General features: G+C 37.2%; 4 protein-coding genes across 4 annotated transcripts in view; 2 read left to right on the top strand and 2 right to left on the bottom strand.

The window, feature by feature from the left end:
• Window positions 1-5,122, top strand: part of LOC118732918 (serine/threonine-protein kinase ATR) — a 29,824-nt gene extending 24,702 nt beyond the window's left edge. Inside the window, exon 5 of the mRNA XM_036462044.1 lies at window positions 5,042-5,122. Within this exon, the coding sequence (XP_036317937.1) occupies window positions 5,042-5,071 (30 nt within the window). The 3' untranslated portion in view covers window positions 5,072-5,122. The remainder of the gene's footprint in view (window positions 1-5,041) is intronic.
• The window catches only part of LOC118732920 (intraflagellar transport protein 140 homolog), a 192,858-nt gene that overhangs the window by 82,255 nt on the left and 85,369 nt on the right, over window positions 1-25,234 (top strand). The window lies entirely within an intron of this gene.
• On the bottom strand, window positions 5,001-7,336 carry LOC118732923. Its single transcript, XM_036462050.1, has 4 exons — window positions 6,871-7,336; window positions 6,628-6,796; window positions 6,115-6,432; window positions 5,001-5,437 (listed from the first exon to the last, which is right to left on the bottom strand). Exons 1-4 carry the CDS (start codon window positions 7,227-7,229, stop codon window positions 5,024-5,026), a joined length of 1,260 nt encoding a protein of 419 aa, XP_036317943.1. The 5' UTR covers window positions 7,230-7,336; the 3' UTR covers window positions 5,001-5,023.
• On the bottom strand, window positions 8,928-11,134 carry LOC118732922. Its single transcript, XM_036462049.1, has 4 exons — window positions 10,161-11,134; window positions 9,836-10,004; window positions 9,437-9,754; window positions 8,928-9,367 (listed from the first exon to the last, which is right to left on the bottom strand). The coding sequence occupies exons 1-4, from the start codon at window positions 10,532-10,534 to the stop codon at window positions 8,948-8,950; spliced, it is 1,281 nt and encodes a 426-aa protein (XP_036317942.1). The 5' UTR covers window positions 10,535-11,134; the 3' UTR covers window positions 8,928-8,947.

Here is a 25,234-nt window from a genome sequence, read left to right as displayed (position 1 = left end):
TACTAAAAAATTGTTTATTATAGCTTAAAATTATTGTAACCAATATAGGTAAATATGTTGAACAAAACCACATAAACAGAAGTTCACAAAAGTTAATATAAAACTATTCGACAATTTAAATAGTTAACTTTTTACTGCGCATGTTTATTTTACGAGGAGGAAGCATCGAAAGCCTAAACCGTCAGTGGTAGACTTTAACCCAAACTAAACTTCCTACCGTCCCGTAACGTTCCCCACCCGGTGCCACCGTTAAGGATTTCGTCGGGATTATAACACTGTGTGACTCTTCTTCTTCTTCTTATTTGGCGCTGTAACCGCCAAGACGATTTTGGCCGAGTTCCACAAAGCGCGCCAGTCATTTCTCTTCTGTGCCAACTGACGCCAATTGGAAATACCAAGTGAAGCCAGAATAGTTTCAGAGCTGGAGCGTCGGTGTCCATTCGAACGACATGGTCAAGCCAGCGAAGCCACTGTATTTCAATACGCTGCACTATGTCCATGTCGTTGTAAAGCTCATACAGCTCGTCGTTCCATCGTCTGCGGTACTCGCCGTCGCCAACGCGTAAATGCCCGTAAATCTTCCGCAAAAATTTTTTCTCGAATACTCGAAGAGCCACCTCATCGGATGTTGTCACTTACCATGCTTCTGCGCCATATATCAGCAAGTCGAGAGAGGACTTTAATCCTGAATTGCCTACTCAGTCCAAAGTAGTCCTTGTTGGCAAGAGTGATTCTGCGTTGGATTTCCATGCTGACATTATTATCGGTGTTAGTGCTGGTTCCCAAGTAAACGAAATTCTCTACTTTCTCGAAATTATAACTGTCAACCGTGACGTGGGTGCCAAGGCGCGAATGTGCTGACTGTCTGCTTGATGACAGGGGATACTTCGTCTTGCCCTCGTTTACCACCAGACCCATTTTCTTTGCTTCCTTATCCAACTTGGAAAAGGCAGAACAGACTTCGCGGTTTTTGTTACCGATGATGTCGATGTCATCGGCATAAGCCAGCAATTGTACACTCTTGTAGTAAATTGTTCCTGAGTGGTTCAATTCAGCAGCTCTTATTGTCTTCTCCAACATCAGATTAAAAAAGTCACATGAAAGGGAGTCGCCCTGTCTGAAACCCCGTTTGGAGGCGAACGGCTCGGAGAGGGCTTTCCCAATTCTGACGGAGCTGGTGGTATTGCTCAACGTCATATTACACAGCCGTATGAGTTTTGAGGGGATGCCAAATTCAGACATATCGGCGCATAGGCACCTCCTTTTAGTGCTGTCGAAAGCGGCTTTAAAGTCGACAAATAGGTGGTGAGTGTCAATCCTTTTCTCGCGGGTCTTTTCCAATATTTGGCGTATTGTAAACACCTGGTCTATAGTGGATTTGCCAGGGTCGAAAAGTGTTCCATCCATGCGTTCAGATTTCTAGTAGATTCTGGACATCGGTCACTAGGTCGCCATGGTTGTTCCTACAGGAGTCTTGGAACCTTCCGCAAGTCGCTAAACTTATTTTTTTGTCGGCCAGCATTTCAAGCTCTTCGCACTGACATATTTCGATCTCTCTCTTCTTATTGCGGCTTATATGTACGTCTAGCTTCCCTCTTCAGTTCCCATAACGGTTCCACTTGGCTCGCGTTGCGCCCGACCGCAGCGTGGTGCTATAGGCGGCACCTTTTCTCTCTGCACCTTCTTGACACTCCTCATCGTACCATTAATGAGCGGGAAATGTGGTTCCACTGCTCTCGTGGTGGTCAAAGGCGAATATCTCAACTAAACCTGATGTATTTCTTAACCGGACCAGACGTCATTCAAAATAAAAAATGTAAAAAAATAAACTTTTCCGTATACTCTGTAATGTTCCTCCGCAAATTGTCGACTGTAGCCAGGTTTTTACCCTTTTTTAAATGGAAGTGCTTTGAAGCTAGCGAGAATAACTTGATACAGAATCGGATGATCCACATATCCACTTTTTAAATCAATTTACTAATTATTTTGTTAGCATTGGGTGTATAATTTGTTATATAGTATATATATATATATATAGGGGGGATTCCGATCGATTATCGAGCAAACATTTCCTGGTACTATTTTTCAATATCTAGGCAAAAATTTGGAAGTTAGGGCTCAGACTTCGCCCCCCTGCCCCTACCTGGCTACGCCCATGCATATACAAATTATATAATTTCACTTAAATAAGTAAGATTTCTAGTTTATATTATTTGCATCACACACATGTGTGCACCTTTCTGCTGTCAATTTGACCCCCGCAGGAAAATCAATTCGTTCAAAACTGGTTTCTGCTCCGATGAATGTTACTAGCTCGTTTTTTCCCATCGCATTGACCAACTGTCGAAATGAAATGACGATAATGTTGACAACGATTATGATAACTTATTATACAACAAGCACACGTTCAAGTCGGAATAGCAAAATTGAACAGTTGAACAACGCGTAAAAGTGTCCTGATGATTTTTGAAATATAATGGACATTTTCACCTAATCACCCTGTAGCTGTTATGGCGAAACGTTCAAAAAAATTGAATTCCAGTGAGCACAGAAGACATTCACAACCTACTACTATTTCTGTCCTTAACTTACTATCAGTCTGAAGGCAATCCTGAGCCCAGTCACTGTTCCGCTGATTCAGATTTTTCCCACAGAGTATGCTGGCATTCACGAGGCTTATAAATTTTAACAATGTCAACAATACTAATGGTGACGTCACATTTAATTGACTGCTAAAGACCGCTTCATCCACAACTCCATTATACTTTCGGAGAATCATTTTAGAATATAATTATTGTCATGTTTTAAATAAGTATGTATAACTATATTGCGGAGCTTGTCTACGGCCAGTTATAATTGGCTAGATTAGCTTATTTTAAGATGCTAACGCGGTACAGTTGCCAGTGGATAATCAAAACAAAAAATATTAATTTTACTTTGCTGAAATATTCTTTTAGTAAGTGTTCAAAACCGCGTAAAAAAAAATTGAACTTTTCTACGGCCCTTACATCGTGATACCGTCTAATGTATATTTTAAAAAATTTTAACAAAACCAAGAAAATTATAATTTTAATATAAGAGGGTAATTCTTTCATGAGTTATATTAGAGCCATTCCATTGGGACTGGTGGGACATTTTACTCCAGAATGTGATCAATTGTTCATTATAACTATGTCGTCGGAACTTATACAACAGCGAAAGATATTTTTTTTAGCGTAGAAGGATAAATAATGTAATAAATTGTTTTAATAAATATACCAAACGATTTCTTAGTTTTATGTAATTATTATTTGACTTAATGTGGCTGGTGCGACACTGAAAAGAACTCAAGGCCTTATTCATAAAAAATAAATTAGCTTTATAAAAGGTTTACAAATTGAAAAAATGTGTGAAAACGTCAATTTATAAGGCGCTTTGTTTTTTTATGAATAAGGCCTTTAAAAGCGTCACGAACGATGTTTTTGTGTTGTGAAATATGAATTATACGCTTTCGTTTTCAATAAAAATTTGGTTGATATAATTTTCATAGAAATACTAAAGAATATTTAAAGTTGTGGCTGGTGGGACATTTTCTTGTGACTGGTGTTAAGTAATTATGCATGAAATAAAAGTTGGCATAGACAAAAATTACCACTTCTTTTTATTTATTTTTTCATATTTTTCAACAGATTAATGAAATGTAGTTATTTAAAAAGAGGTTACAACTGAAATAGAGATAATTAGGGCATATTTAAATTTATGTCGTTTTCCTCTTTTACATGGAATGGCCCATTAGCAAATAGGGAAAAAACTCATACATACATACATATATGTATGAGTTTTTTAAACCGCATGTCTCCGGGAGTTTCAGAAAAAATCGATTTGGCTGTTTTTACAGGGTGCCGAAAAAAATGTATACCTCAGAAATACCCATTATGACTGTTCAAAATACCCTGTAACAATCTGAACTTTTGTGTGATATGGTGTAAAATACCTACATACTTTTTAAATCCTCTAGGAAGGCCTGCTTAATTTTCAATTTTACCAGATGTCGACAACGCAAATTACCAAAGGCTTTTATCATTTTATCGACATTTAACTGTAATTTATGCTAAATGATATGCTCGCGTGCTGAAAGTTATTTTTGTTTAGTATTCGTGCCTAGCTTGAGATAAGTAATTAAATGTGCGTCTGTTAAGTTGTTCCGCAACCGTTTTAAATCCACTGTTGTTCTTGAAAAGTCGTTTTTAGCTCAATCGATTAATTTTGTTTGTAACATCGATTTGAGTGAAATAAGTAAAATACATACAACTTATAACTTTGGTTTAACCAGTTTTCGTTTCCTTAAACTGCTTTAAGTCTACAAGATCTGCAAATAAATCGGAGTATCTTCTCGGCAAAGGGTAGAAAGAACGACCGAAAGGGAAATCTCGATAACTCGTAATCTAAAGGATCAAAAATATTTTGCGAATTATCGCTTTTTTCGAGGAGTTATAAATTTAAAAAAGTATTGGAACTCTCGATTGGATACTAGTTTACTGTGGTTAGAAAAAAAGATAGTTCCACAAGCCTTAAGCTAGAATCTGAAAGAAAATATATGATGTCAACGAAGATGCCGTTTATTTATTTTTTTGATTGACTGAGTCTCGTACAGATAGCCATAAGGAAGGTTACATCAAGAAGCAATAATTTTTGTTCATCGGATTCCGTTCTCACGGAACTTGGGCAAATTTATCATTTACTCTGAATGCAATAATTGACCAGGAGATCAGCGGTCAAATTGTTTTCCTAAATACCAGAGCATACTTTACATCCAAATTAAATAAATACATAACACCGACTTAGGCGTAAGACATTGCTTGAATGAATTAACTTCCGATCCCATGCACCACATGTACAGTTTTGTGCTTTCTTAATTGCATAGTCGATCCTCTGAGCAAGATCATCTGAAACTAATGACCATTTTGATCAACATTAAAATACTGCATATTCAAAAAACGCTATAATCTGTATTTTTTTTATCAACATAATAAATAAACATCTTTTAATCCAATATCTTCAGGTCATCAAAACGCTTAAGCGCATATTTTAACGTATCCATTGTGCGTGGATTGCTCTGAAACATCAATTCAATTTTACGGCGCGCAAACTCCTCATCGTAAAATTTTTCCAATGAGTTATCGTGCGAGTCCATACTAAACATTGACATTAGCGGAAAAAAGCCGAACGCAACGAAGAAGCCAAAAGCCTCACGCTGTGCAATCTCCCGCAATACATCGGCAAATTTGGGCAGTCGCGCAGTGTAGGGCAATGCTTTGAGGGTCCTCAGCAGGCTGTCATAGTACGTTTCGATTAAGGATTCACGGCAGTTCTGCAACACATCCAATTGAACGCTGGTGTTCAGAAAATAATTGATATCGAAGCCAATGCTGCCATAGTAACAAAGTTGAAAATCGATCTGCAAGTGCGAGTAAGTAGGCTAAGAGGAATTGTTGGAAAATTAAATATCGAGGGCTTACATTTAATACCCTCTATCCGCACTTTTCACAAAAATGAGATTCTGATATAAAAATCCACCTAAGGCTTAACTGTCATCGGTGACATTAATGGTGACCTGGTATAAAGCTTGACAGTAGAATTTACTATTAAATTGCAAAGTTAGAATTAACATCAGTGATGACAGGTAAGTCCTAGATGGGATCTAACATCGCAAAGTAGTTTTTGTGAAAACTGCAGATAGAGGGTATTGAATATAAGCCCTCGATATCGTCAACTGAAATACAAATAGTCGTAACTAACAAACTTCACTTTTGATGCATTTCATCGAATTACAAGTAACCGCATTGTTTTATGGAAACAAATTTTGTTAGTTACGGCTTTTTGCATTTAAGGTGACGATATCGTCGCTACCATGTCAAAGTGTCGCATGTGAAAATGGGTACTTTCAGGAGAGCAAGTTAAAAAATGTTGTTGTAACTTTGTTAAAGCCAGTATCTCTGCTTCTAAGAAGACTAAAAAAAATTCGCATGCGCAAGGTATCGAAAATGAAAAAAAAAAACATATTTGCACATTAGATGGCTTCACATGGTAGCGACGATATGTACAAACATATTTACATGTACTTATAAAACTTACAAATCGTACTTCACTTGGTGCTTTGAATTTCAATGAATTGACATCGTATTTGAAGAATAAATTATTAACCCACAAATCGCCATGATTGAGCGCGTTCACTTCACCTCTTAAGGGGTATACAGATTCGAGAACACGCTCTGTGAAATGATCGTAGTATTTCAGCAATTTTTTCGAAATCGCTTGCATGGCGGGATCTTCAGTTATAAGTGTGGCGAGTTTGAGAAGTTGCGCTCCAAAAAGTGCCTTGAAAGCATCCGCTTTTATGGAGTCAAGGTTCAGAAGTCCGAAAGCATAATGATCGATGATTATTTCGGGTTCCTGAAGGATGTTTTCAAAAAATTGTATATATGTATATCACCGTGCGACAGTAAATTTTATACACAAAAAATGAAAATATACGCGAAAATATGGGTACCTAGTTTTTCTAAATTGACAGGGATTTTAAGGAGGGTGCAGACAGCACTGTCCACTTGAATTCGATAACTTCCTACGAATTATATCTTAACTACTTACCCTATCCGCCATGACCATGGTAAGTGCATGATATTCTCCCAATTTTTCCATAACAATTTGCGCATGCGCCAAATCAAGTCCAGCTTGCCTACTCTCTATGGAGAAACCTAGCACACTCAGATCCTCAAAAATGATGTTCTGCTCCGGTTCGGTGGTTGAATGGAAGTGCCTTAGAAAAAAGAGAAAAATCAAATAATTTTTAAACACTTTAGTAGGTAATTTAAACGAATACATATCTCCAACCTTGCGGCCAGGTTCCACGATTCGCCCAAATACCACATAAGCGCCTCCACTTTAGGCTTGATATCCAAATAGAAGATTGTCTCTTTCCGATAGATGTTCAAGCGGCTAAGTACGCCTTGCTTGAGTTTTGGCATATTTTTGATTATCACCGTTTGCTCGCTTTGCTGATCGTCGGTGTTTTTGTATTTGATGATCGCGCGATAAATATTACTGCAATAATTTTCGCCCCCCATTGTTAGATTCTCAATGGAAATGCCAAGTATTTTGATGTCCCCCGTGCGTAGTCCATTCTCTAGTGTTCTCTTGAAAAACTCCGTATTGAAGTAGTTGGGTATTTCACCAATCGCAAAGGTAGCCATTTTCCACGGTATATGTAGTTACAGCGTTGGATTTTGTTCGGAAGCTCACTCGACTACTCTTCAGTCAAAACTATTGCATTTTGCACATTTACAATTCATTTTAATATGAAGACTTCTGTGTGTTGGAATGGCAGATTTACGAAATCCATTTATTTGTTTTGATAAATACCGACTGCAATCCCATTTCTGTTTAATTGGTCTCAATTAATGAGTCGTTTGTGGATATACCGCATTCTATGCTGCCTTTGAGTTGATATGCGCACACTGATTGACATTTCTAATCAAAACTTTCATTTAACTCATGAATAAATGGTCGCCGCGTAGATTAACATTTAAAAAAAGATGTACGAGTATGGTTGGTATATGCTATTTTTAAATCAGAGACCCACTTTGAATTTAAATCAAGCTCCATTGTTAAGTTGTATATGTACATTAGGGTTGTCCAAATTTTATTTATCTAGCCTTTTTTTAAGAATTTCATTGGCACTATTCACGTGGTGGTAGCGTAGTTTGAAATGGATTACCACTAAGTGCACAGTTACGGTGACCATAAATATATTTTGAAAATGCAGGACAATTTTTCAAAAAATGTACCTACATGTAATTGCGTAGCATAAAAATAACAAAAATCTACTACATATATACATTCTTCGTCATTTGAATAGCGCACCCTTTTTTTGATTTTTTACCATACAAAGTATGCTGGACAAAATGAAAATGAAATGTAAAGTAAATTGTTTAGGCAATTTTTGGGTCGTTGAACACGAAAAAATACCCATGGTTTCAAAGAAGTGTTTTCGAGATTTGTTCGAAAAACGTATTTTTAGTACTTTTTCAGTTATTCCTCAATATCTCATGAAACGACCAACAGTTCGAAAGGTATTGATGGGCTCTTTGCAAAAATATATATTTTTTGTGCAGATTGTGTTCCGTAACATCTACATTTCTCATCAGATTTTCATTTACTGTAAAAAGAAAATGATTGAAATTTCAATTTTTCGATTTTGGTCGCAAGGTAATATATTTTTGTAAGAGGACTGTAGGTCGCTTATGTTGATTGGATAATTTTTCCATGAGATATTGACGAATAGGTTCGAAATGTACCAAAAACACGTTTTTTAAAAAAATTACGAAAGCGCTTGTTTCAAAGGAAAATTGGCTTGGAAACTATTTTTTTTTCTTAAGCGATTACCACAAAATTTGTAGAACAGTGTTATCGATATATTTGATGCTGGTCCTCAATTTCTCGTCATCCATTGTCCATAACCGTACAATATTTAGAACGCATCGACTAGTTGAACCTTCAAAACCAGCTTACCCTTATGCAGTTATCAATTAGTTATCGACACTGCTTTTATTTCTATAAGGAAAAGTTAATTATAAAATATCGAAGAAAATGCGGGACATTTTGGGGGTTTTCTGTTTTGAAAAACTACGCAGGACAGACCTTTAAATAACAGTACGGTCCTGCAAAAAACAGAACGGATGGTCACCGTATGCATAGTGGTAGTGACAAATTGGTTTCATTGCCACTATGAACTTAGCGGAAATGCACATCCACATGGTTAGTGAAAATTTCGATTTAGTGCAGTTTGCCCAACCCTGATTTTAACTATTGTATTTATTAAAAGATACTATATGAGAATTAAAAAAATTTATTTGTTTTTAAAAAATCAAAAATTACATAAACGAGTCCTTATCTATTAAAGTATGCCTATCTATTTTAATAATTCATCTAAAACTCCCAAATCATCCAAACGCCGTAGAGCGTATTTAACTTGCGCTTGTAAACGTTCTTGCGCAAAAACCATCTCGAACTTTTGCTGAGCAAAGTTCTCATCCGTAATTTTTTCAATACTGTTGTCCGTGGACAACTCCCTCGGCAGAGTAACCATTGGCAAAAAACCAAACAGTGCGAACAGACCATAAAGTTCGCGTGCGCGCAACTCATACCTCAGATCCTCCAGAGTCGGTATGTTGTCGTGATTAAGAAACTCTAGTGTAGCCGTGAATGTTTTAAAGTAAACATTTATTAAATCTTCGTGCCGTTCTTGGAGCAACTCCAGACGTATGCTTGTATTGAATAGAAAATTCAGATCACAAGCAGGGCTGCCATAGAAGTTTAGCTGAAAGTCCACCTGAAAATATTCAAATAGACAAGAAAAATAAAAGAAAAGCGCATGTGTAATTTTTCAATGAAAACTTACGAACACTGCGCGCGTCGGCTTATGCGGCTGCTTGGAATCGTCATAAGCATACATGAAGTTGGTGGTCCACAGGTCGCCATGATTCATCACAATAATACGATCGCCTTGGCGATAGTCGGCCAAACGCGCGCATATCGCGTTGAAATTATCATAAAAATTGTGCAGCTTTTGTGAGATCTTTTCAAAGCCAGGCCAATTTGCTGCATTCAGCGCCAGCTGTCTTAGTCTGCCGCCGAACAAGTTTTTATAGGCATCGCTCGTCATTACACTCTCTTCACAGAGCATGCCTTTGCTGAGGCGTTTAGTAATGGTAGGATCCTAGAAGACAAAGAAATGTGCAACATAAAATTTTTAGCCGAATATCTTATAGAACCTATAGTGTTTATGGTAAAAGCTCACCTTCTTGGCCAAAACCATTGAGGTGGCATGCAAGCGGCCCAGTTGCTGCAAGATCAATTCGCTGTGTGCCCAATCGAGTTGGTCCTGCCGCGAAGCAGTGGTGAATCCATCCATTTTCAAATCATTGAATACGATCGTCTGCATCGGTGCTTTAATGGCATATAAGCAGCTGTGCAAAAGAGATAAAGTTTAGTGCAAAAGCAAATTGAAGGCTTTTGGTATTCAATTGAAAAACAAAAGGATTTTAGCAAACTTGGTACGACAAGGCTTTGAGAACTCTTTTAAGAATTTCTCATTTTGTGCCGAAGTTTTGTGTGACACTAACTTAGCGCTGAATTTATGACCATCCAGAAGTATTTCCAGCCGCGGCAACACATCCAAATAGGTGAATTTCTCTTTCAAAAATACTCCAGCATCTTCGAGAAACCGCGTCTCTTTGGTGATCGGAATAGTTTTAATTATCAATGATAGTTTTTCCTGTCCTAAATGCTCCTTATTTGGTGGCATTCGCTTGAACCCAATCAGGACGCGATAAATGCGTGAGCAATAGTTGTCGCCCGGCTTGCTGCCCCACTCGAAAACGGCTTCAATAACTTCGAGTTCGGCGGTCTCCCGCAAACCTGCTGCCAGCGCATTCACAAAAAACTGTTCATTCAAATAGTCGGGTAAATTGATGTTGTTCGGATTTTTAATAAGCATTTTCTTTAAAAGCAGTTGTCCTTTAACAATCTTAAACTATGTTAATAAACTTTTCTCTCCAAAGAACAAATTTAAAATAAAAGTCAATCCACGACGCGCTGCCAAAATCTATTGAAGACTGACTCGAGTGTCTAACCACTTTAATAGACAAAGACCGAGGAACTGATGATCACTGATGAGTCGACGCTTGGTTCCGAATGCTACGTCATATTGAAAATGTACTTATAAATAGTTTTCATTGTTTTATTTAAGTATGTATAGTAATAAATAGTATTTTTATGACGTCTATAGAGTCTTAAAATTTTCGCTTTTTGTCGGAGTCATAATTGCTTACGATTTCCCAAAGTTGTTAAATTTCTTTAGAATTTCATGATATTCTCTGTTGCAGTGTCTTTTTTTTTACAACCGTGCTTACTTATGTGTACAACTATGTAAAATAAATTCTAAAATTAGTAATCTTAATCAATGCGACAAGTCGCAAATCGGAAGTGCATGATTTTAAGTGCTCCATCCTAAGCTGTACTTGGGAAGTCCAGATCAAACCACGAGCCATAAGCAGATAACTTTTCGCTTGCTATTCATTCAAGAATTTTTGCATCAAATAACCCATTGGAATGATGCTAAACTGTTCGCACGATCTTTAAACATTGCATGCCAGCATACATACATACATATATAAGTATGTAAGTGCATACATCATGCGAAGTTTGTTTGCATGTCAAATTACCACACACATACTAACTGAAGAAAAATTACTATTATTTAACATTTGTTTAATCCAAATGTACAATTAAGCACCTTAGCTCTGTATAATTTATTAAAAACCGATTCAAGCACTTTACTTAAAAATATGTACTTATTTACGTAACTGGACAATTCCATTGCTTTTATAAGATACAATTTTGAAATAAAACACTTCATGCGCCCAAGCGTACTTACATACATATATATACAGTATCGGTCATATCAATAGCACCCCACTTCAAAGTGATATTGTTTGCCACTAATTTTTACTAATTTATTTTGAAAAATTTTCAATTAAAATACAGTTCATTCACTAACAAAAGACATACTTAAAAACCCAAGATTAAAACTTTGTAGAAAACTAGAAAATATCTACAAATTTTCATCCAAATTTTAAACCTTTTTTCTCAGTATTTGCGGAGTTCTTTTGAGTACACAGTTTTTAAATTATTTTTTTTTTTTTTAGAATAATTCACCCCACATGGTTGAAAAGTTTAATCTTAAAAGGTCTGCATAAACATGTTTTTAAACATTTTATCAACGCACTATGCTCTAAACTTTGGAGTCTAAATGCCTGGTTTTGTGGACAAAACAAATTACGGCAAAATAAATGGATAATTTAAAGAGGTAAAGTTTTTGATTGTTTGAAATATTTTAATCCTTCACAACCGAGGGATCTAGAGTGGTCACTTTGCAGGTTTTTTTTTTTTTAACTTTCGTACGAAAGAAAAAAATTCCACTAAGTTATTAAGCCCATTTATACAGAGGCAATTTTTTTTTTAAATTTTGCAAAATTATACTAATTTCAACTTAAAACCTGAAAAATCTGATTTCTTAATTTAACTTCTGAAAAGTTAAAAGGTGCAACCTTTGCAGCAACAAAAGTGTAAACCGACTTTTGTTTCCTTTCTTTTTTGAGTTCTCCCCGCCAAACGGTGAATAGTCACCTACTGACAGTATCAAGATAACCTACCAAAGTAGTCGTTGCGGCGTTGGGAGTTTTCGAGAGAAAGAATCTGCGTAAGATTTACGGGACATTGCGCGTTAGCGATGGCGAATACCGCAGACGATTTAATGATGAGTTGTATGAGCTTTACAACGATGTAGACGTAGTGCCGCGAATTAGAATTCAGTGGCTCCGCTGGCTAGGTCACGTCGTTCGAATGGATAGAAACGCTCCAGCTCTGAAAATATTCAACGCGGGTTGCGATGCTGTTAACAGAGGAAGAGGAAAGCGTCGGAGAGACCAGGTGGAGAAGGACTTGACTTCATGTGACATTTCCAATTGGCGTCAGTTGGCACAGAAAAGAAATGACTGGCGCGCTGTTTTGGACTCGGCTAAAATCGCTTAGGCGGTTACCGCGCCAATAAAGAAGAAGAAGAAGAGTGCCGTCCGACTGTTGCTAAGTTCCCTGTAAGCACAGCTAGGGCTGGTTTCACCAATTCAACTTGACTTAGTTAAGCCAATTTTCAGGATATTTGAGCTTCACCCTCAAGACTCCCATATTTGCACGCCGTTTCTTACGGAACCTACATACATACATACATAAAAATTTGAGTAAGATCAACGAACGTACATACATACATATTTATAATAACATCAACAAATAAACTATTTTGGTGGAATCTAAATCTTCATCCTCTAAATAAATGGTTAAGTTTAGATTTTTTTTTTGTGGATGACATTAGAGAGGGGCGGATTCCTTATAAATCTATTAAGCCGATTACCATTTTCATACCATCAAGAAAAGCTTATAATGTCATAGATCCATATTTTAGAATACATTCATTTAAAATGAGACTACAATATTATCATAATTTTTTGTTGGTCTGTGGTGCAGTTTTACATTAAATATTATCTAGCTGAAAAAAAAAATGAAATTACTTGCCAACCACTGTGTGACATCAACACATGGCAATTTAGCTGGGCATAAATAATTTCACAATTTTTCGAAATTAAATTAACGTAAATGTCTTTAATGTCCGTAATTAATTCCAAAACCACATTTTATGATGGGAAAAAGTCCGACCGCGAACCAGAAACAGACAGAGTGGAGGCCAATTGCGGGCCCCACTCAGCGCGAGAGGCTTATGAGTACATACATATGTATGTATGCATGCATTTACATATGTATTGGCTACATTATATTACAAAATATATATATTGCATGTTTGCAATTTTTGTGTTATGGCAAAACTATGCATTTGGCGTGTGGCCAAAAAATCACTAAAATTATGCAAACAATAATAAAATGTTAGTGGCGCACAGAAAACAACCACGATACAATAGCAACAGCAATACACAGTGCATTTTGCACTCAAATGCATATCAATGTTACATATATGCTGGTAAATACATACATATAAATGTAATGGGAACGAAAAGTTTTGTTTAGAGCAGATATCGATGGTTGGTTGCTCCACACTGGAGATGGCTGTCTTCGCGAACTTACTTTCCGATGTAATCGTTAATTCGCTTTATACAGTTTTGTTAAGCTGTCCAATAGTTGCGACCTATCACCCTGTGCAGCGCCCCTGACAATAACTAAAATTTAAATTATCTATGAAGCTACAATATATCAACTCACTGAAAATATGCATAGAAGGACTCAACATTGATATTAAAAAAAAAGTTTACATATCTTTTTCAGCAACTTTTTTGAGTTGTAGATTACAATTTCGCCTTCTAGGATGTTGTTTTTTTTTATATCAAATATTTTTTTTATTTAAATTTTATGTGTAGTGCATACAATTTGCCAGCTCTTTCCGTGTCACCTGGCACAGTGCATATTTGATGACATCGCCAGTTGACAACGACGGCTAATAACTCACAATGTCGTTAAACAATTTTTGTGAAAAGTTTACAATTTAAATATGCATGGGTGAAGGTATGCATGTACATAAATGTTACCCAGGAGAAAAAAACGTATATGTATATGTATACTTATCAACACTACGTGGGCAGCGGCAAAAACTTAATCAATAACGACGAACAGGGAGTTGTTGCCAGCAAATGTCAAAAAACGCGCGGCCGCAATATTTTTGTGTGTGTATGTATGTTATTTTTTTTTGGCAGCGCGTTATTATGTTTTAAACACAATTTTATTAGCATTTTCAATTTTGTGGTTTTGTTAGTGACACTCGCAGCGGTGTGTGCCTGTTTTTTTCTTTCAAGTGTAATATTAATTAGCAGAGTTTATGAAATATTCATAATGCGATAATTTTGTTTGTTTGTTTGTTTACTATTGACTGATCAGTGTTGAATATTTGAGTAAAAATTTACATAAGGGGATAATTTGTGGTTGCGCGAAAAAACCACCATAGTAGAATAAATTATTTTATTTACTACGTACCTATGCATACAAAAAGCAATGTAGTTTATTTTGGACATTAAAATTTTATGTAGTACTTACCTATTTTGAATAAACATTTGAATTTTGTTAATATTTCCGTTAAAAATCCTAAAATAAAAATAATATAGAATTCATAAAAATGCCTTCCAGAAACTTCTCGGCGCAGAACTTGGTGTCTACATTGGATAAGTGAAGGTTAGATTCGTGAAAGGAATTACAAAATATTTGGTAGTGAATAAAAAAATAGCTCTAAAAAAATTGGAATTTTTTTAATGAGCAACGAAACTTGATTCGTATGAAATTTTGCTTTGGTTTAAACACGTAAAATATTTTATTAAAAGTTTCGCAAAATTCTTGTAGAAAATGGCTATGAAAAATTTCTTCCTCTCCTGTAAGATTTCTAAAAATGTACTTAGCAAATTTTCACTCTAAGCAAGCGAATTAAGAAATATTTATTGCAGATATGCTTAGCGCAATATAAAGCCAAATTGTATGTTAAGAAGACTATCGAAAACTATCGATAGTTATCGTTGGTGTCCAAATAACTATCGCATACTATCGACAGTGCCAACTATCCAACTTTTTGGATAAAGGAATTGTATATGGGATTTTTGCAATTGAAGCTGACAAAATAAACCTTTGTATTTAAACATAAAAATAAGATTTGAAATGCTGTGGGTATTAGGAAAATGCTGTGAATAAACAACAAGTTAATCAGCTGAAACTTGCGAACAGTTACTGGTATGATGTTCACGTAATTGTTTGAATATTTTTCTATATGAGAGCGAATTCTCCGAAAATAAGTTACTAGAGAGTTGCTGGCAAGTTTTTGGACACGATTTTCATGAACAGATCTATTGAAATACTTTTCAAAAAAAAAAACCAGAACGAAATGAACATCAACATAGTTTTGAGTTGAAAAAAGGATTCTTATTTAATAGCAAGCAACACGAAAAATTGGCAACTTTAAAAGCCATCTATCTAAAGTTTTGTTGCATTCGTAAATTTCCTTTTAAAGTGAAGAGCAAATTACATAGTTCAGTTGCTAGAAAAATAAAATCCCATAACATCCCCCGAGTGGGGCCCCGGTGATAGTGATAGTGTGAAATGTGCGCTCACTCGCCACTCACACTGCAGGGAATAGCGCAATTCGTCACGGCATATCAGCGAACGAACACCCCAAACACGAGTGGGGCGTAAAAGTTTAGTGCGAAGCAACAACGTAAATTTATGACCAAGACATTAAACCAACTTGGAATGAGGGTGTATGTGTATACATACACATACATACATACCCAATAAACATTTTTGTTAAATCTCAATTTGAGATGCACTTGAGAAACAGTGCTTTTCTTAAATCTCAAACGTTACTTCTCAAATGCATCTCAAATAACCGCTGATAGCGTTCTCAAACTTAAAGGAAGGTTTTTAATTTTTAGTTTTTAACCGACTTCACAAAAAGGAGAAGGTTATCAATTTGTGGGAATATTTTTTTTTATATATTTTTTTATGCATGTTGCCGTATAACTTTGGACCACTTTAACCGATTTCTATGATTCTTTTTTGTTTTTAAGGAAAGATGTTACCTCGTAGTCCGATACGAATTTGGTTTAAACGCGATCATTGAATCATGAAGAAATTAACGAAAATCTGAAATTTTTATATATGAGAATTGAAGTCGGTTTTGTTTTTTGGTTAAAAATTTGTTGTTATTTACTTATTTATTATTATTTTTTTTCATAGGAAGAAATATGGAATACTCAACTTTTTCTGAAATGTGAGAGGAGCAGAACGAATTGAAATCCAGTAGCTCTCATTGAAATATTGGTATAGTGTTGCAATGATTCATGTTAACTTTAGAAAACCGCAGTAGAAAGCGTAGCAAATATCTTAGGAACTCCGCACTGTCTCAAGGAAATTTGACACGAGAAAATGTTTCGCCATTTCTTCACCATTTTTTATATGGAGTTTGGACTTTTCTTCAGAGCTGTATACTAAGCTTAACACGAGATTGTAACTGTCTGCTTGATTATAAACAAATTTCATACATTAATATGAATTGTATTTTGAAAGCAATTATTTTCGTGATTTCCTTGTTAAAATTCATGTATAATCTATTTTTGTGCCGGCAATAGAATATTAGGAAAGTATTTTTAATTGCATATTTTACTTGTTTATTATTTTATTTTAAGCATTTCATTTGGTCAATATTGATGCAGCAGATTATTCGATCTTTCGGTTTTAGTTTTAATGGTCGGTCAGTAGCTTGGCAATTTTTGTTCCAGTGTTTGTTGGGTATGTTAGATAGAGTAGGGTAGATATGTCTGTCTGTCTGTCGGTGCTGTTAGTATCAGCCCATCGATGGCTAATGTAAATGAACACAGTTATGTTTGTATGTGCATGTACATATTATAGTGCAAGTATTTTTATAAGCGTCCATACGAAGGTGGGCAAGGACGACGGCTGCATACGAGTAAACTTTGTTTCCCTAATTCAGGTTATTGCTCTCGATGCGTCAAAAGCTGGAAAGAAGATTAAATGGAGCTGGACTTTGAAAGGGAATGGAATGGAAAAGGGAGGTGAACGTAAATTTCGGACAATGCTGGGTGGTTTGCGACTACTGTTTAGCAATTCTTTAGCTGTTGTCTGTGAGATGGTGAATAGAGTGGGAGGCATGCCACATATACATATACATATACATATATGTATGCCTGTATGTACCCTCACCACTTGACCGACTGACTGACTGACTGACTGACTGACTGAGTACTTGTACAGCTATAGATGCGAGGACAAGGATTTATGTGAGGTGAAATGTTTGCGGCTTATGAAGGGTTTTGTGGCGTAAAGGGGCAGCGCTGTCTTTGCAAAATTATAGGTTGTTTTGAAATGAGCTTGCAGCCAGAAACCAGCAGACGAAATGTGGGCGAAATTTAAGAATTAAATACGCGCCACATGGGCAGCACCTTCCACAGAGCCACAGAGCACACACTGAAAACAAGCATACATAGACACATTATAAATATGTAATTGTATAAGTATATATGCACGCCTTATTGAAACACTTGAGTACAATTTAAGGACAAACCGCTATACGAATAGTCTGGCGTATGGAAATGTGTATGTGTGTAAGTATAAGCATCCCAAGTGTGGCCTTAAAAATTTAAAACTACTCGCATGTATAAATTTGTTGTATGTACATATTTACAGGGAAAGTTCGATAAGTTAGAGGCTAATGACTTTGAATGTCATTTCAAGCAAAACTTCAGTTTCGCATGGCGTTACAAATTCGCTGTGATAACCCCAAGTCTAGACGGTAAACCTAATGTGGCGCTGAAGATCGCAGCAAATTTTTTTTTATGTCGTAAAAATGTCCTCAGCTACCAGCTTTACCTTTAATTTTGTTTTAATTTGTGCGACAAAGGAATAACGTTAAATTCGTGTGCTCTTCATATCTCGGGCTAACAACTGCATATTCTCCACTGACTATTTCCTATTTCCTGTTTCCAAGTCAGAGGAAACGCCTAAAGTTTTCCATGCACAATTTTATATAGGGAAAAAACAACTATTCGTAGAAATGGTATAGAAGAGTTAAAAATCAATATTTTTCTACCAGAAAACTCTGTTTAGCTGCAGGAGATTCCCAAAAATAATACCCAGTTGTTTATTTAACCATTTTTTCATCGCAACTATAATTTATAGGTCCGCCAAACACCGACAAAAACCCCGAAAAATGCAATGGGGTGACCAATAAAAAATCGTTATTATTAAAAAATGGCTAAATAAACAATTGCGTATTATTACTGAAAGTCTGCTGAAGAGAACCAGAGTTTTCCGATCGAAAAATATTGACTTTCAAGAATTCTATACCATTTCTACGAAAAATTTTTTTTTCCTATGTAAAAATACATGGAAAACTTTGAGCGCTTTGAGCGACCTCTAAATATTTCTTGATTTTAAAATAAAAAAATAGTGGTACACTCTTTTTGCGACTTTACTGTTTTGGGACCACCCTAATGTACATACATCCCTGCAGCGTTAAAATTGTTTGCATGTGTTGGCATTAGAGTCCTTGGAGCGGCCGAGGGCATATCCATAAGCATTTGATTTGCACTATATGTACATATGTATGTATAAGCAAGCGTTCACCAGAAAAGGGTCAAATTGTGACTTCGACTTGACCGCCTCCTTTGGCAGCCAATTTCGTTTAGCGTCTATGAATGGGTTGCTTTCACTATACATATATTAATACCACAAATAGTTTATGTACACATTTGTATATATGTATATGTATGTATGTATGTATATCTTCAGTTCTTCATACATACATACGCACACGAACTGATACACTCGTATATTTCGCAGCTTTGTGGAAGGATTTTATTGTAGCCTCACTGACGGACGTATGCGGCTGAGGTGATCTACAGCAATTGGAGGCCACGAAATTGGGGTCAGTCATGTTTTTCAGGCATATCCGACACTTGGCCAAGAGCGAAAAATATACGACTAAAACAAGACAACAATTTTCTATTGCACTTTAATACATCCCGCATAGCTTTTATTTGGCCACGAATACATATACATATATGTACATACATATGTATAGGTGTACACATTTGTTTTGTTCGTTATTCACTTTTAGCCATTTAGATCAAAGCCAGAATGAGTTTTTACGATGCTGTACATACTAACATACGAGGGAGGCTTAAATGGGTTAAAAGCTGTAATTGGCAGCGATTTTTCAAAAATATGAAAGACCCAGCCAGGCGAAGTAAATAAAGAAAATGCAGAAATACTCGCATAATTGAATTCGTTGATTTTATCAAAAGGATTTGAGTTAAAGTACGCTACAGAGAAATGCAGGGCAATATAGATGAAAATTTAGGGTTAAACGGGAAATGTTTTAGGGTGAAAGCTGTTGGTTGAAACAGCTCTTTTGCTCAGTACGGCGAAGTAAATTTCCAATGTTTGAATCATCTACCTTAATAGACTACCTTTCAGACGCCAAACAAAGTAGTATTGCAAGACAGGCGGAAGGTATTTAATACCTGAGTAAGTAAATGCTTTTTATTCTGCTTTCACGAAATCGCACCCATCTTTCGAAACTTGTGATACTGGCGATAGGACGCGTGGAAGAGCTCAAACGACGGGCATTCGACTATGCAAGTGTTGAAGTGCTTCGATAGCTGTCGTTGTTAAGTAAGTAAGTTGGGTCATCTCATCAATAGTCAGATGGTAACGAGAAAAAGTCTGTGACTATTACGTAGTAAGTGATGGAGTTCCTACTGAATGAATTTATGACTAAATGTCCAGTGTCTCCGGCATTACCTCATTCTTTACGGCAGAACTTAAATGCAAAGTTCTAGTTTGGACGCGCTATTAATCACCCAACTGTAGATAGATTTTATGACCGATTGGTTATCTGAAAAGATCTAAGTCAATTATGGCTAACAGCCTTAGTTATGATGGAAAATTTTCACAAAGTAGTCACTGCCCGTGGACAAAACTTTGACTTAATTCCGTCTGGGACGGACCAGTGTAATCCGAGTTGGTCACTAACGGATCCCTTTTTACCAATATTTCCTCTAGGGCGACATTGCTCCGGGTGCAGAGCTTCATGCATGTGGGGGATCGCCTTCCAGCAAGGTGTGACCAAAAACTATGTTTTTGCTTCCGGTTCAAGCAGCTCTTTGAATTCCGGTGTTTACATCAAGTATCCCCTGGGTAGCAACCGCCATGTAAAAACCACTACCAATAAAAGTTAAAAGAAAGCCTCGAATGAGATCCCTTCTTTTGATGACGACCGCGGCAAACGAACAAAGGACTACGATTTAAGGGCATGATTCTGGAATGTCCGCTCGGCTGGTTGATGTCCTCAAAAGAACAAAGGCTGACATTACCGCCATACAAGAAATCCGATGGACGGAGAATCACAAAAAAATGCTTAAGGCCTTGCGACGTCTACTATAGCTGCCACGTAATGGAGCGCAAATTCGGTGTTGGATTTGTGGTGGGAGAGAGACTCCGTCGCCGAGTACTCTCGTTCCCCGGTGGACGTGCGTCTCGCCACCATCCGCATGAAGGCGTGATTCTTTAACAGCTCGCTCATTTGCGCCCACGCCTCGATGGAAGAGAAAGACGAAGCATACAAGGACCTTTTCTATGAGTGCTTGGAGCGCTTATACGAGCGCTGCCCCTGTGACGTTGTCAAAATCGTGTTTGGCGATTTAAATGTCAGGTAGACTAACGGGAAATTCAGCGTCAACGACGAAAAGTCTGATAACGGACAGAGGCCGATCGACATCGCCGGGGCCCGGACATTGGATGGTAAGTGCAGTTGGCATCTGCTAAAAAGTCCCCTCCCACCCCCCAATTCTTTAGTCAGCTAGTATCTTGATTGAACATCACAATCTTTCAACATCTATACAAGTTTAAACTAAGCCCTTATCAGCCTTCTCAGCGGCGAACTATTAAGAAACGCTTTTTGGCAACTTACTTGCTCATATTAAGACTTCTTAACATTTTTGTCGAAACCTTGCATATTCGCCGGGAGAATACTGCAAGAATTTGTTGTATATCCTCCAACTAAAGCTTGTCGGGAAAACGTGTTGGCATCTAGGCTGATCATTTCCAACGAAATCGCGTTGCTGCGTATGTCACTGCAGTAGAAATTGCTGGCAATCGCAGTAAGGCAGCTAGTCAGCGTGTGGTCCGTGGCAGCTGCTCGTCCGGACTGCATCAAGCTATAGCAGCGATCGCGAAACAAACGAACAACTACATACAAATTCCGACATACCCTGCAGGAAACTTATTTCCTTCGGACGTAACTGACTACGTTTGAAGGGCGATGGCCGCAAAAAAGTGAAAACCGGTTTCCTCTGCATTAGATGCCAGCTAATTTGTAGCTAAACACGTTTGGACATAAAATAACAATACAAAGGGGTTTTTAAATTTTTTGTATTTTTATTTATTTACTTGGTTTACATGCTCTGTTGTAGTTGCTCCCATGCAAAAAGTGTATTTAAAGTAATTTTTGTGTGAGGTTATTTGAATAGAAGTTTACGAGTTTAAGAAAGCGAACTACCGGCAACGACTGCATGACTTCTGCACGATTTTATAACTCACTTAAAGTCAGTTTTGTCATAGCTAATTAAAAGTTAGGTATTTATCGAAATCCCCCAAAAAAGCTCAATCAATCAATTTTTTTCTGCAAGGTACGTACATTTGTAAGTTTGTATGCACCTCCGTATGATCACTACATACATACGTATGTACATATGAAAGCATGTATGCAGGCTCCTTTATTTGCTTTTGCTTTGCCCTCTGGCTGCTGTATTCCGTTCTTGCCGGCATGCAGCGGGGTCCGGCCTGCTCCAGCTGACAGGGCGGTCAATGGCTTGCAGCAATATGTGGCGGTTGCGCGCAGCATTTTACCTGTGCTGCGAATAATTTCCTCTTAACATTGGCGCTCTTCTTGTTGGCTGGCCGCACGCGCGTTGCTCAATTACATTTCAATTTCTCATTGCTTGACGTCGTCCGCGTCCGCGTCTGCGTCTGCGCCTGCGCCTTTGCCGAACTTACTCGATTGTGATTGTGATTGCCTTTCCGCTCGTATTTGGCAATTCCATGATTTCTTTATTTGGTTTGAGCGGTGGTAAATTGGACGACTTCGCTTTCGGCGAACTCATTATTTTACGGCCTGATGGTCGAATTGTAGGTTAAATGAGCGGCTTGGGCTTGTCTGCCTATCCTATCCTTGTTCTTGCGTGCAGTGCAGTCGTCCGTTTAGGCCAAATATTTTTCGGTGCATTCGTTTGAAGTCGGTGCAGTTTTATACAAATTTTTCATGCTTCTTTCTTCAGCTCTCGAGTTCCTTTCTTTTCGAATTCTATTTTCATGTTTTTTTTTTGTTTGCGATTTGATTGATGCAAAACATTGCTGGCAGTTCAGAACCGCGCATTGTTGAATGTTGTCTTTATTTTCGAAAATTAACTGCTGACATGAAGATTTTTCTGTAATTACACGTTGATTCGCATTGCGAGCAGTGTTGCATGGATGATATGGGCAAGCGACACCAAATATGCAGTCGGCAATGTTAATGCTACATTCGGAAATGTTGTGGTTTAAGTGGTTTTAATCGATTTCCGGGAAAAAAGGTTGATAACTAAGGGCAGACAAAAGGAATGGAGTGGGGGCACTTTTGAGACGAAGAACTAACTCGGCGGTACAAGTTCAATTTAGTCCAATAATTAAAATTAGATGTGGTAGAAATCAGGCGGGGGGACGAATAGCAGGATAACTCTTTGAGCTAGTTGTTATGGGTTCTAAAACACTTGAAATCTAAGTTAAGATAGCGTTTTCTTTATGACAACTCAGAGAGTCTGCAATTCAGAGAAAGAGCTTTGCGGGCAATAAAGGGACGTACGGTTTAACTCCTCCTCCGAACCACTTAACGCTCTTTTTGAGAAGCTTTTGCATGGCATTAATACAATCAGCGGCTTACCATTGCCTGACTTTAGACGCTAACGGTACTTTTACGACTGCACCCAGAGTTGAGTTACCATTACCTCCAAGTATCCAAGTATTTAACCTTTTCGGAATAATCAGCTGTTCTGTTCAATTAAAAAGTACACCGAATCTTCCAACACTTTTATTTTACTCCTTGGAAATTTCCGACCTAACTCGAATTCCCATCCAGCTCATTCCGTGTATCTTATACTAGCAGATTTAACCACCTTATAGTTAGCTAAAACTTCTCTGCCGGGACGGAGTTGCGATCGTGCCAACCACTCATTTGCATACACTATACCCTAGGCATCGCCACAAATCATCACCGGCATCATCATCAGCACTGTCATTAACTATCTCGCATACGTATATCCAACAAAAATAGTTTAACACTTTACCTGCAAACGGTTTCCTTGAACATTAAGCTTAATTTAAGTAAAACTTTTGCGATTTCCCTTTCTACCGCCGACGACGCTTAGACTAGGACCTGTGTAGGTGCTTAAGAAAACTTTCGAACTCTCCCAGATGAGTGGAGCTCAGCTGAGTTGAGTTAAGCCCTCAATTCGCCCAAAAGCCACTCATAAATTTTACGCAGCAAATTATTATCAAAATTACAGCTAAAGGAATTTTAAATCCACAACGCAAAGAAGAATCCTTTCAACTGTGTGAATGTGTGTGCTGGTGTGTTAGTTAGCAGCTGTGCAAGAAGGAGCGTGATCGGAAGGTGGTAAACTTTAATGCTGAAACCGAAATGTGCGCAAAGCAAAACCGAAAGAGTTTATAAAGAGAAAAATGCAATGTTTTATTCATGAACCACAAACTACAGAAAGGGCATTCAGTTCATCGTTTCTAATATTTTTTTTATTTTTATTTTTTGAAACTATTATTTGAAAGCTACACACACACATGGACCCACTAAAAATGCATCGCCGAAAGTTTGTTTTGGCCAACTAAGTTGTGTATTCTATGCAGCCATGCAGCGAGCGGCGGAGATGTTAGACGCCACGCTGCATTGGAATGATGCCTCAATACTTGGCCGTAAATTTTCGACAAAAGTCAACTCAATGCATTTTTATTTGCACGCAGGCAGCAGCAGCAAATAGGGCACGCCAAGGCTCAGAGGAAGTTAGTGAAGATTTACAAAAAATTAGTGAAGCCGAACTTTGAAAGCTTATGCGCTGGCGCTGGCGCTGGGCAGCGTATGTGTCGAAGAAAACTTTGTTGGGGTGAAATACAACTTTTTCACGGCGAACTCACTTTGCGGCGCCGCGAAGCCTTTTAATGGCCTTAATTTACTGCCACTGACAGGCGCAGTCAGGTATCAGGTACACGAAGACCAGACAGCCAACCAGATGCCAAGCGGCATCGAAGCTGCCTTTGCGAGGAATTTGAAGGCTATTCGCTTCCATTCCAACATTAACTCACTTATACGATTGCAGGCTGTCTTAGAAGATGATTTTAAATGTGAATATGTGTTCAAAAGTGGCTTAACGACCACTTTGAGATTGCTATTGCTGGGAAGGATAATACATGAAAGGACATGCAGGCGAATTAAGTGCAGAATTTTAATTCAATGGCCTTATGGCTGTAGTAGCGATTGTTTTTTTGTACACTCTAAAAAGTGCATGTAAAACTACTACTGAAAAGTGTTTATTTTTCAACCAGAATCTGTTCAAGTATACGCACAAGATGTTCAAGATTTGATTTTGAACATGAGTTGTTTAAAATATACAAATGAAATGTTTAAAATTACAAACATTTTGAAAGTAAAAATATATTTTTTACAAATAATAAATACTGAGGGCGCACGCAGGAATATATTTTTAGGGGGAAAGGGTTTATACTTCTAAATATATATCATCAGCAAATACCCAAAATTCGCTCTTTAAAATACATTTATGAAAGTTTTATTTACAGTATGAAATAAATAAATAAACTTTTTAAGTATCATCAATTGCACACTCTAAAAAATATTTGTTTAAATTTGCGCATATAAAGATAGGTAACCAGTTTCCTCTCTTAATGAACGCAAATTTAAACACTGCTTCCTTACTTTTACTTATCATATGTGTGGCGTAGAACAAATTTCAAATTT

The sequence above is a fragment of the Rhagoletis pomonella genome, unplaced genomic scaffold (genome assembly GCF_013731165.1).
Source record: "Rhagoletis pomonella isolate Grant_MI unplaced genomic scaffold, Rhpom_1.0 Rhpom_scaffold_00002, whole genome shotgun sequence".
NCBI lineage: Eukaryota > Metazoa > Arthropoda > Insecta > Diptera > Tephritidae > Rhagoletis > Rhagoletis pomonella.
Note: the sequence above shows the minus strand (reverse complement) of the source record. Positions and strands in the feature narration are given on the sequence as shown.

What these genes read in the sequence shown, in the direction of transcription:
- LOC118732923 (XM_036462050.1), bottom strand. Translation starts at nt 7,229, where the DNA reads ATGGCTACCTTTGCGATTGGTGAAATACCCAACTACTTCAATACGGAG. An exon ending in TCGTGGAACCTGGCCGCAAG is followed by an intron (nt 6,797 to 6,870) that starts GTTGGAGATATG and finishes CTTTTTTCTAAG; the next exon opens with GCACTTCCATTCAACCACCG. An exon ending in CCATGGTCATGGCGGATAGG is followed by an intron (nt 6,433 to 6,627) that starts GTAAGTAGTTAA and finishes AACATCCTTCAG; the next exon opens with GAACCCGAAATAATCATCGA.
- LOC118732922 (XM_036462049.1), bottom strand. Translation starts at nt 10,534, where the DNA reads ATGCTTATTAAAAATCCGAACAACATCAATTTACCCGACTATTTGAAT. An exon ending in CAATGGTTTTGGCCAAGAAG is followed by an intron (nt 9,755 to 9,835) that starts GTGAGCTTTTAC and finishes TTTGTCTTCTAG; the next exon opens with GATCCTACCATTACTAAACG. An exon ending in AGCCGACGCGCGCAGTGTTC is followed by an intron (nt 9,368 to 9,436) that starts GTAAGTTTTCAT and finishes GAATATTTTCAG; the next exon opens with GTGGACTTTCAGCTAAACTT.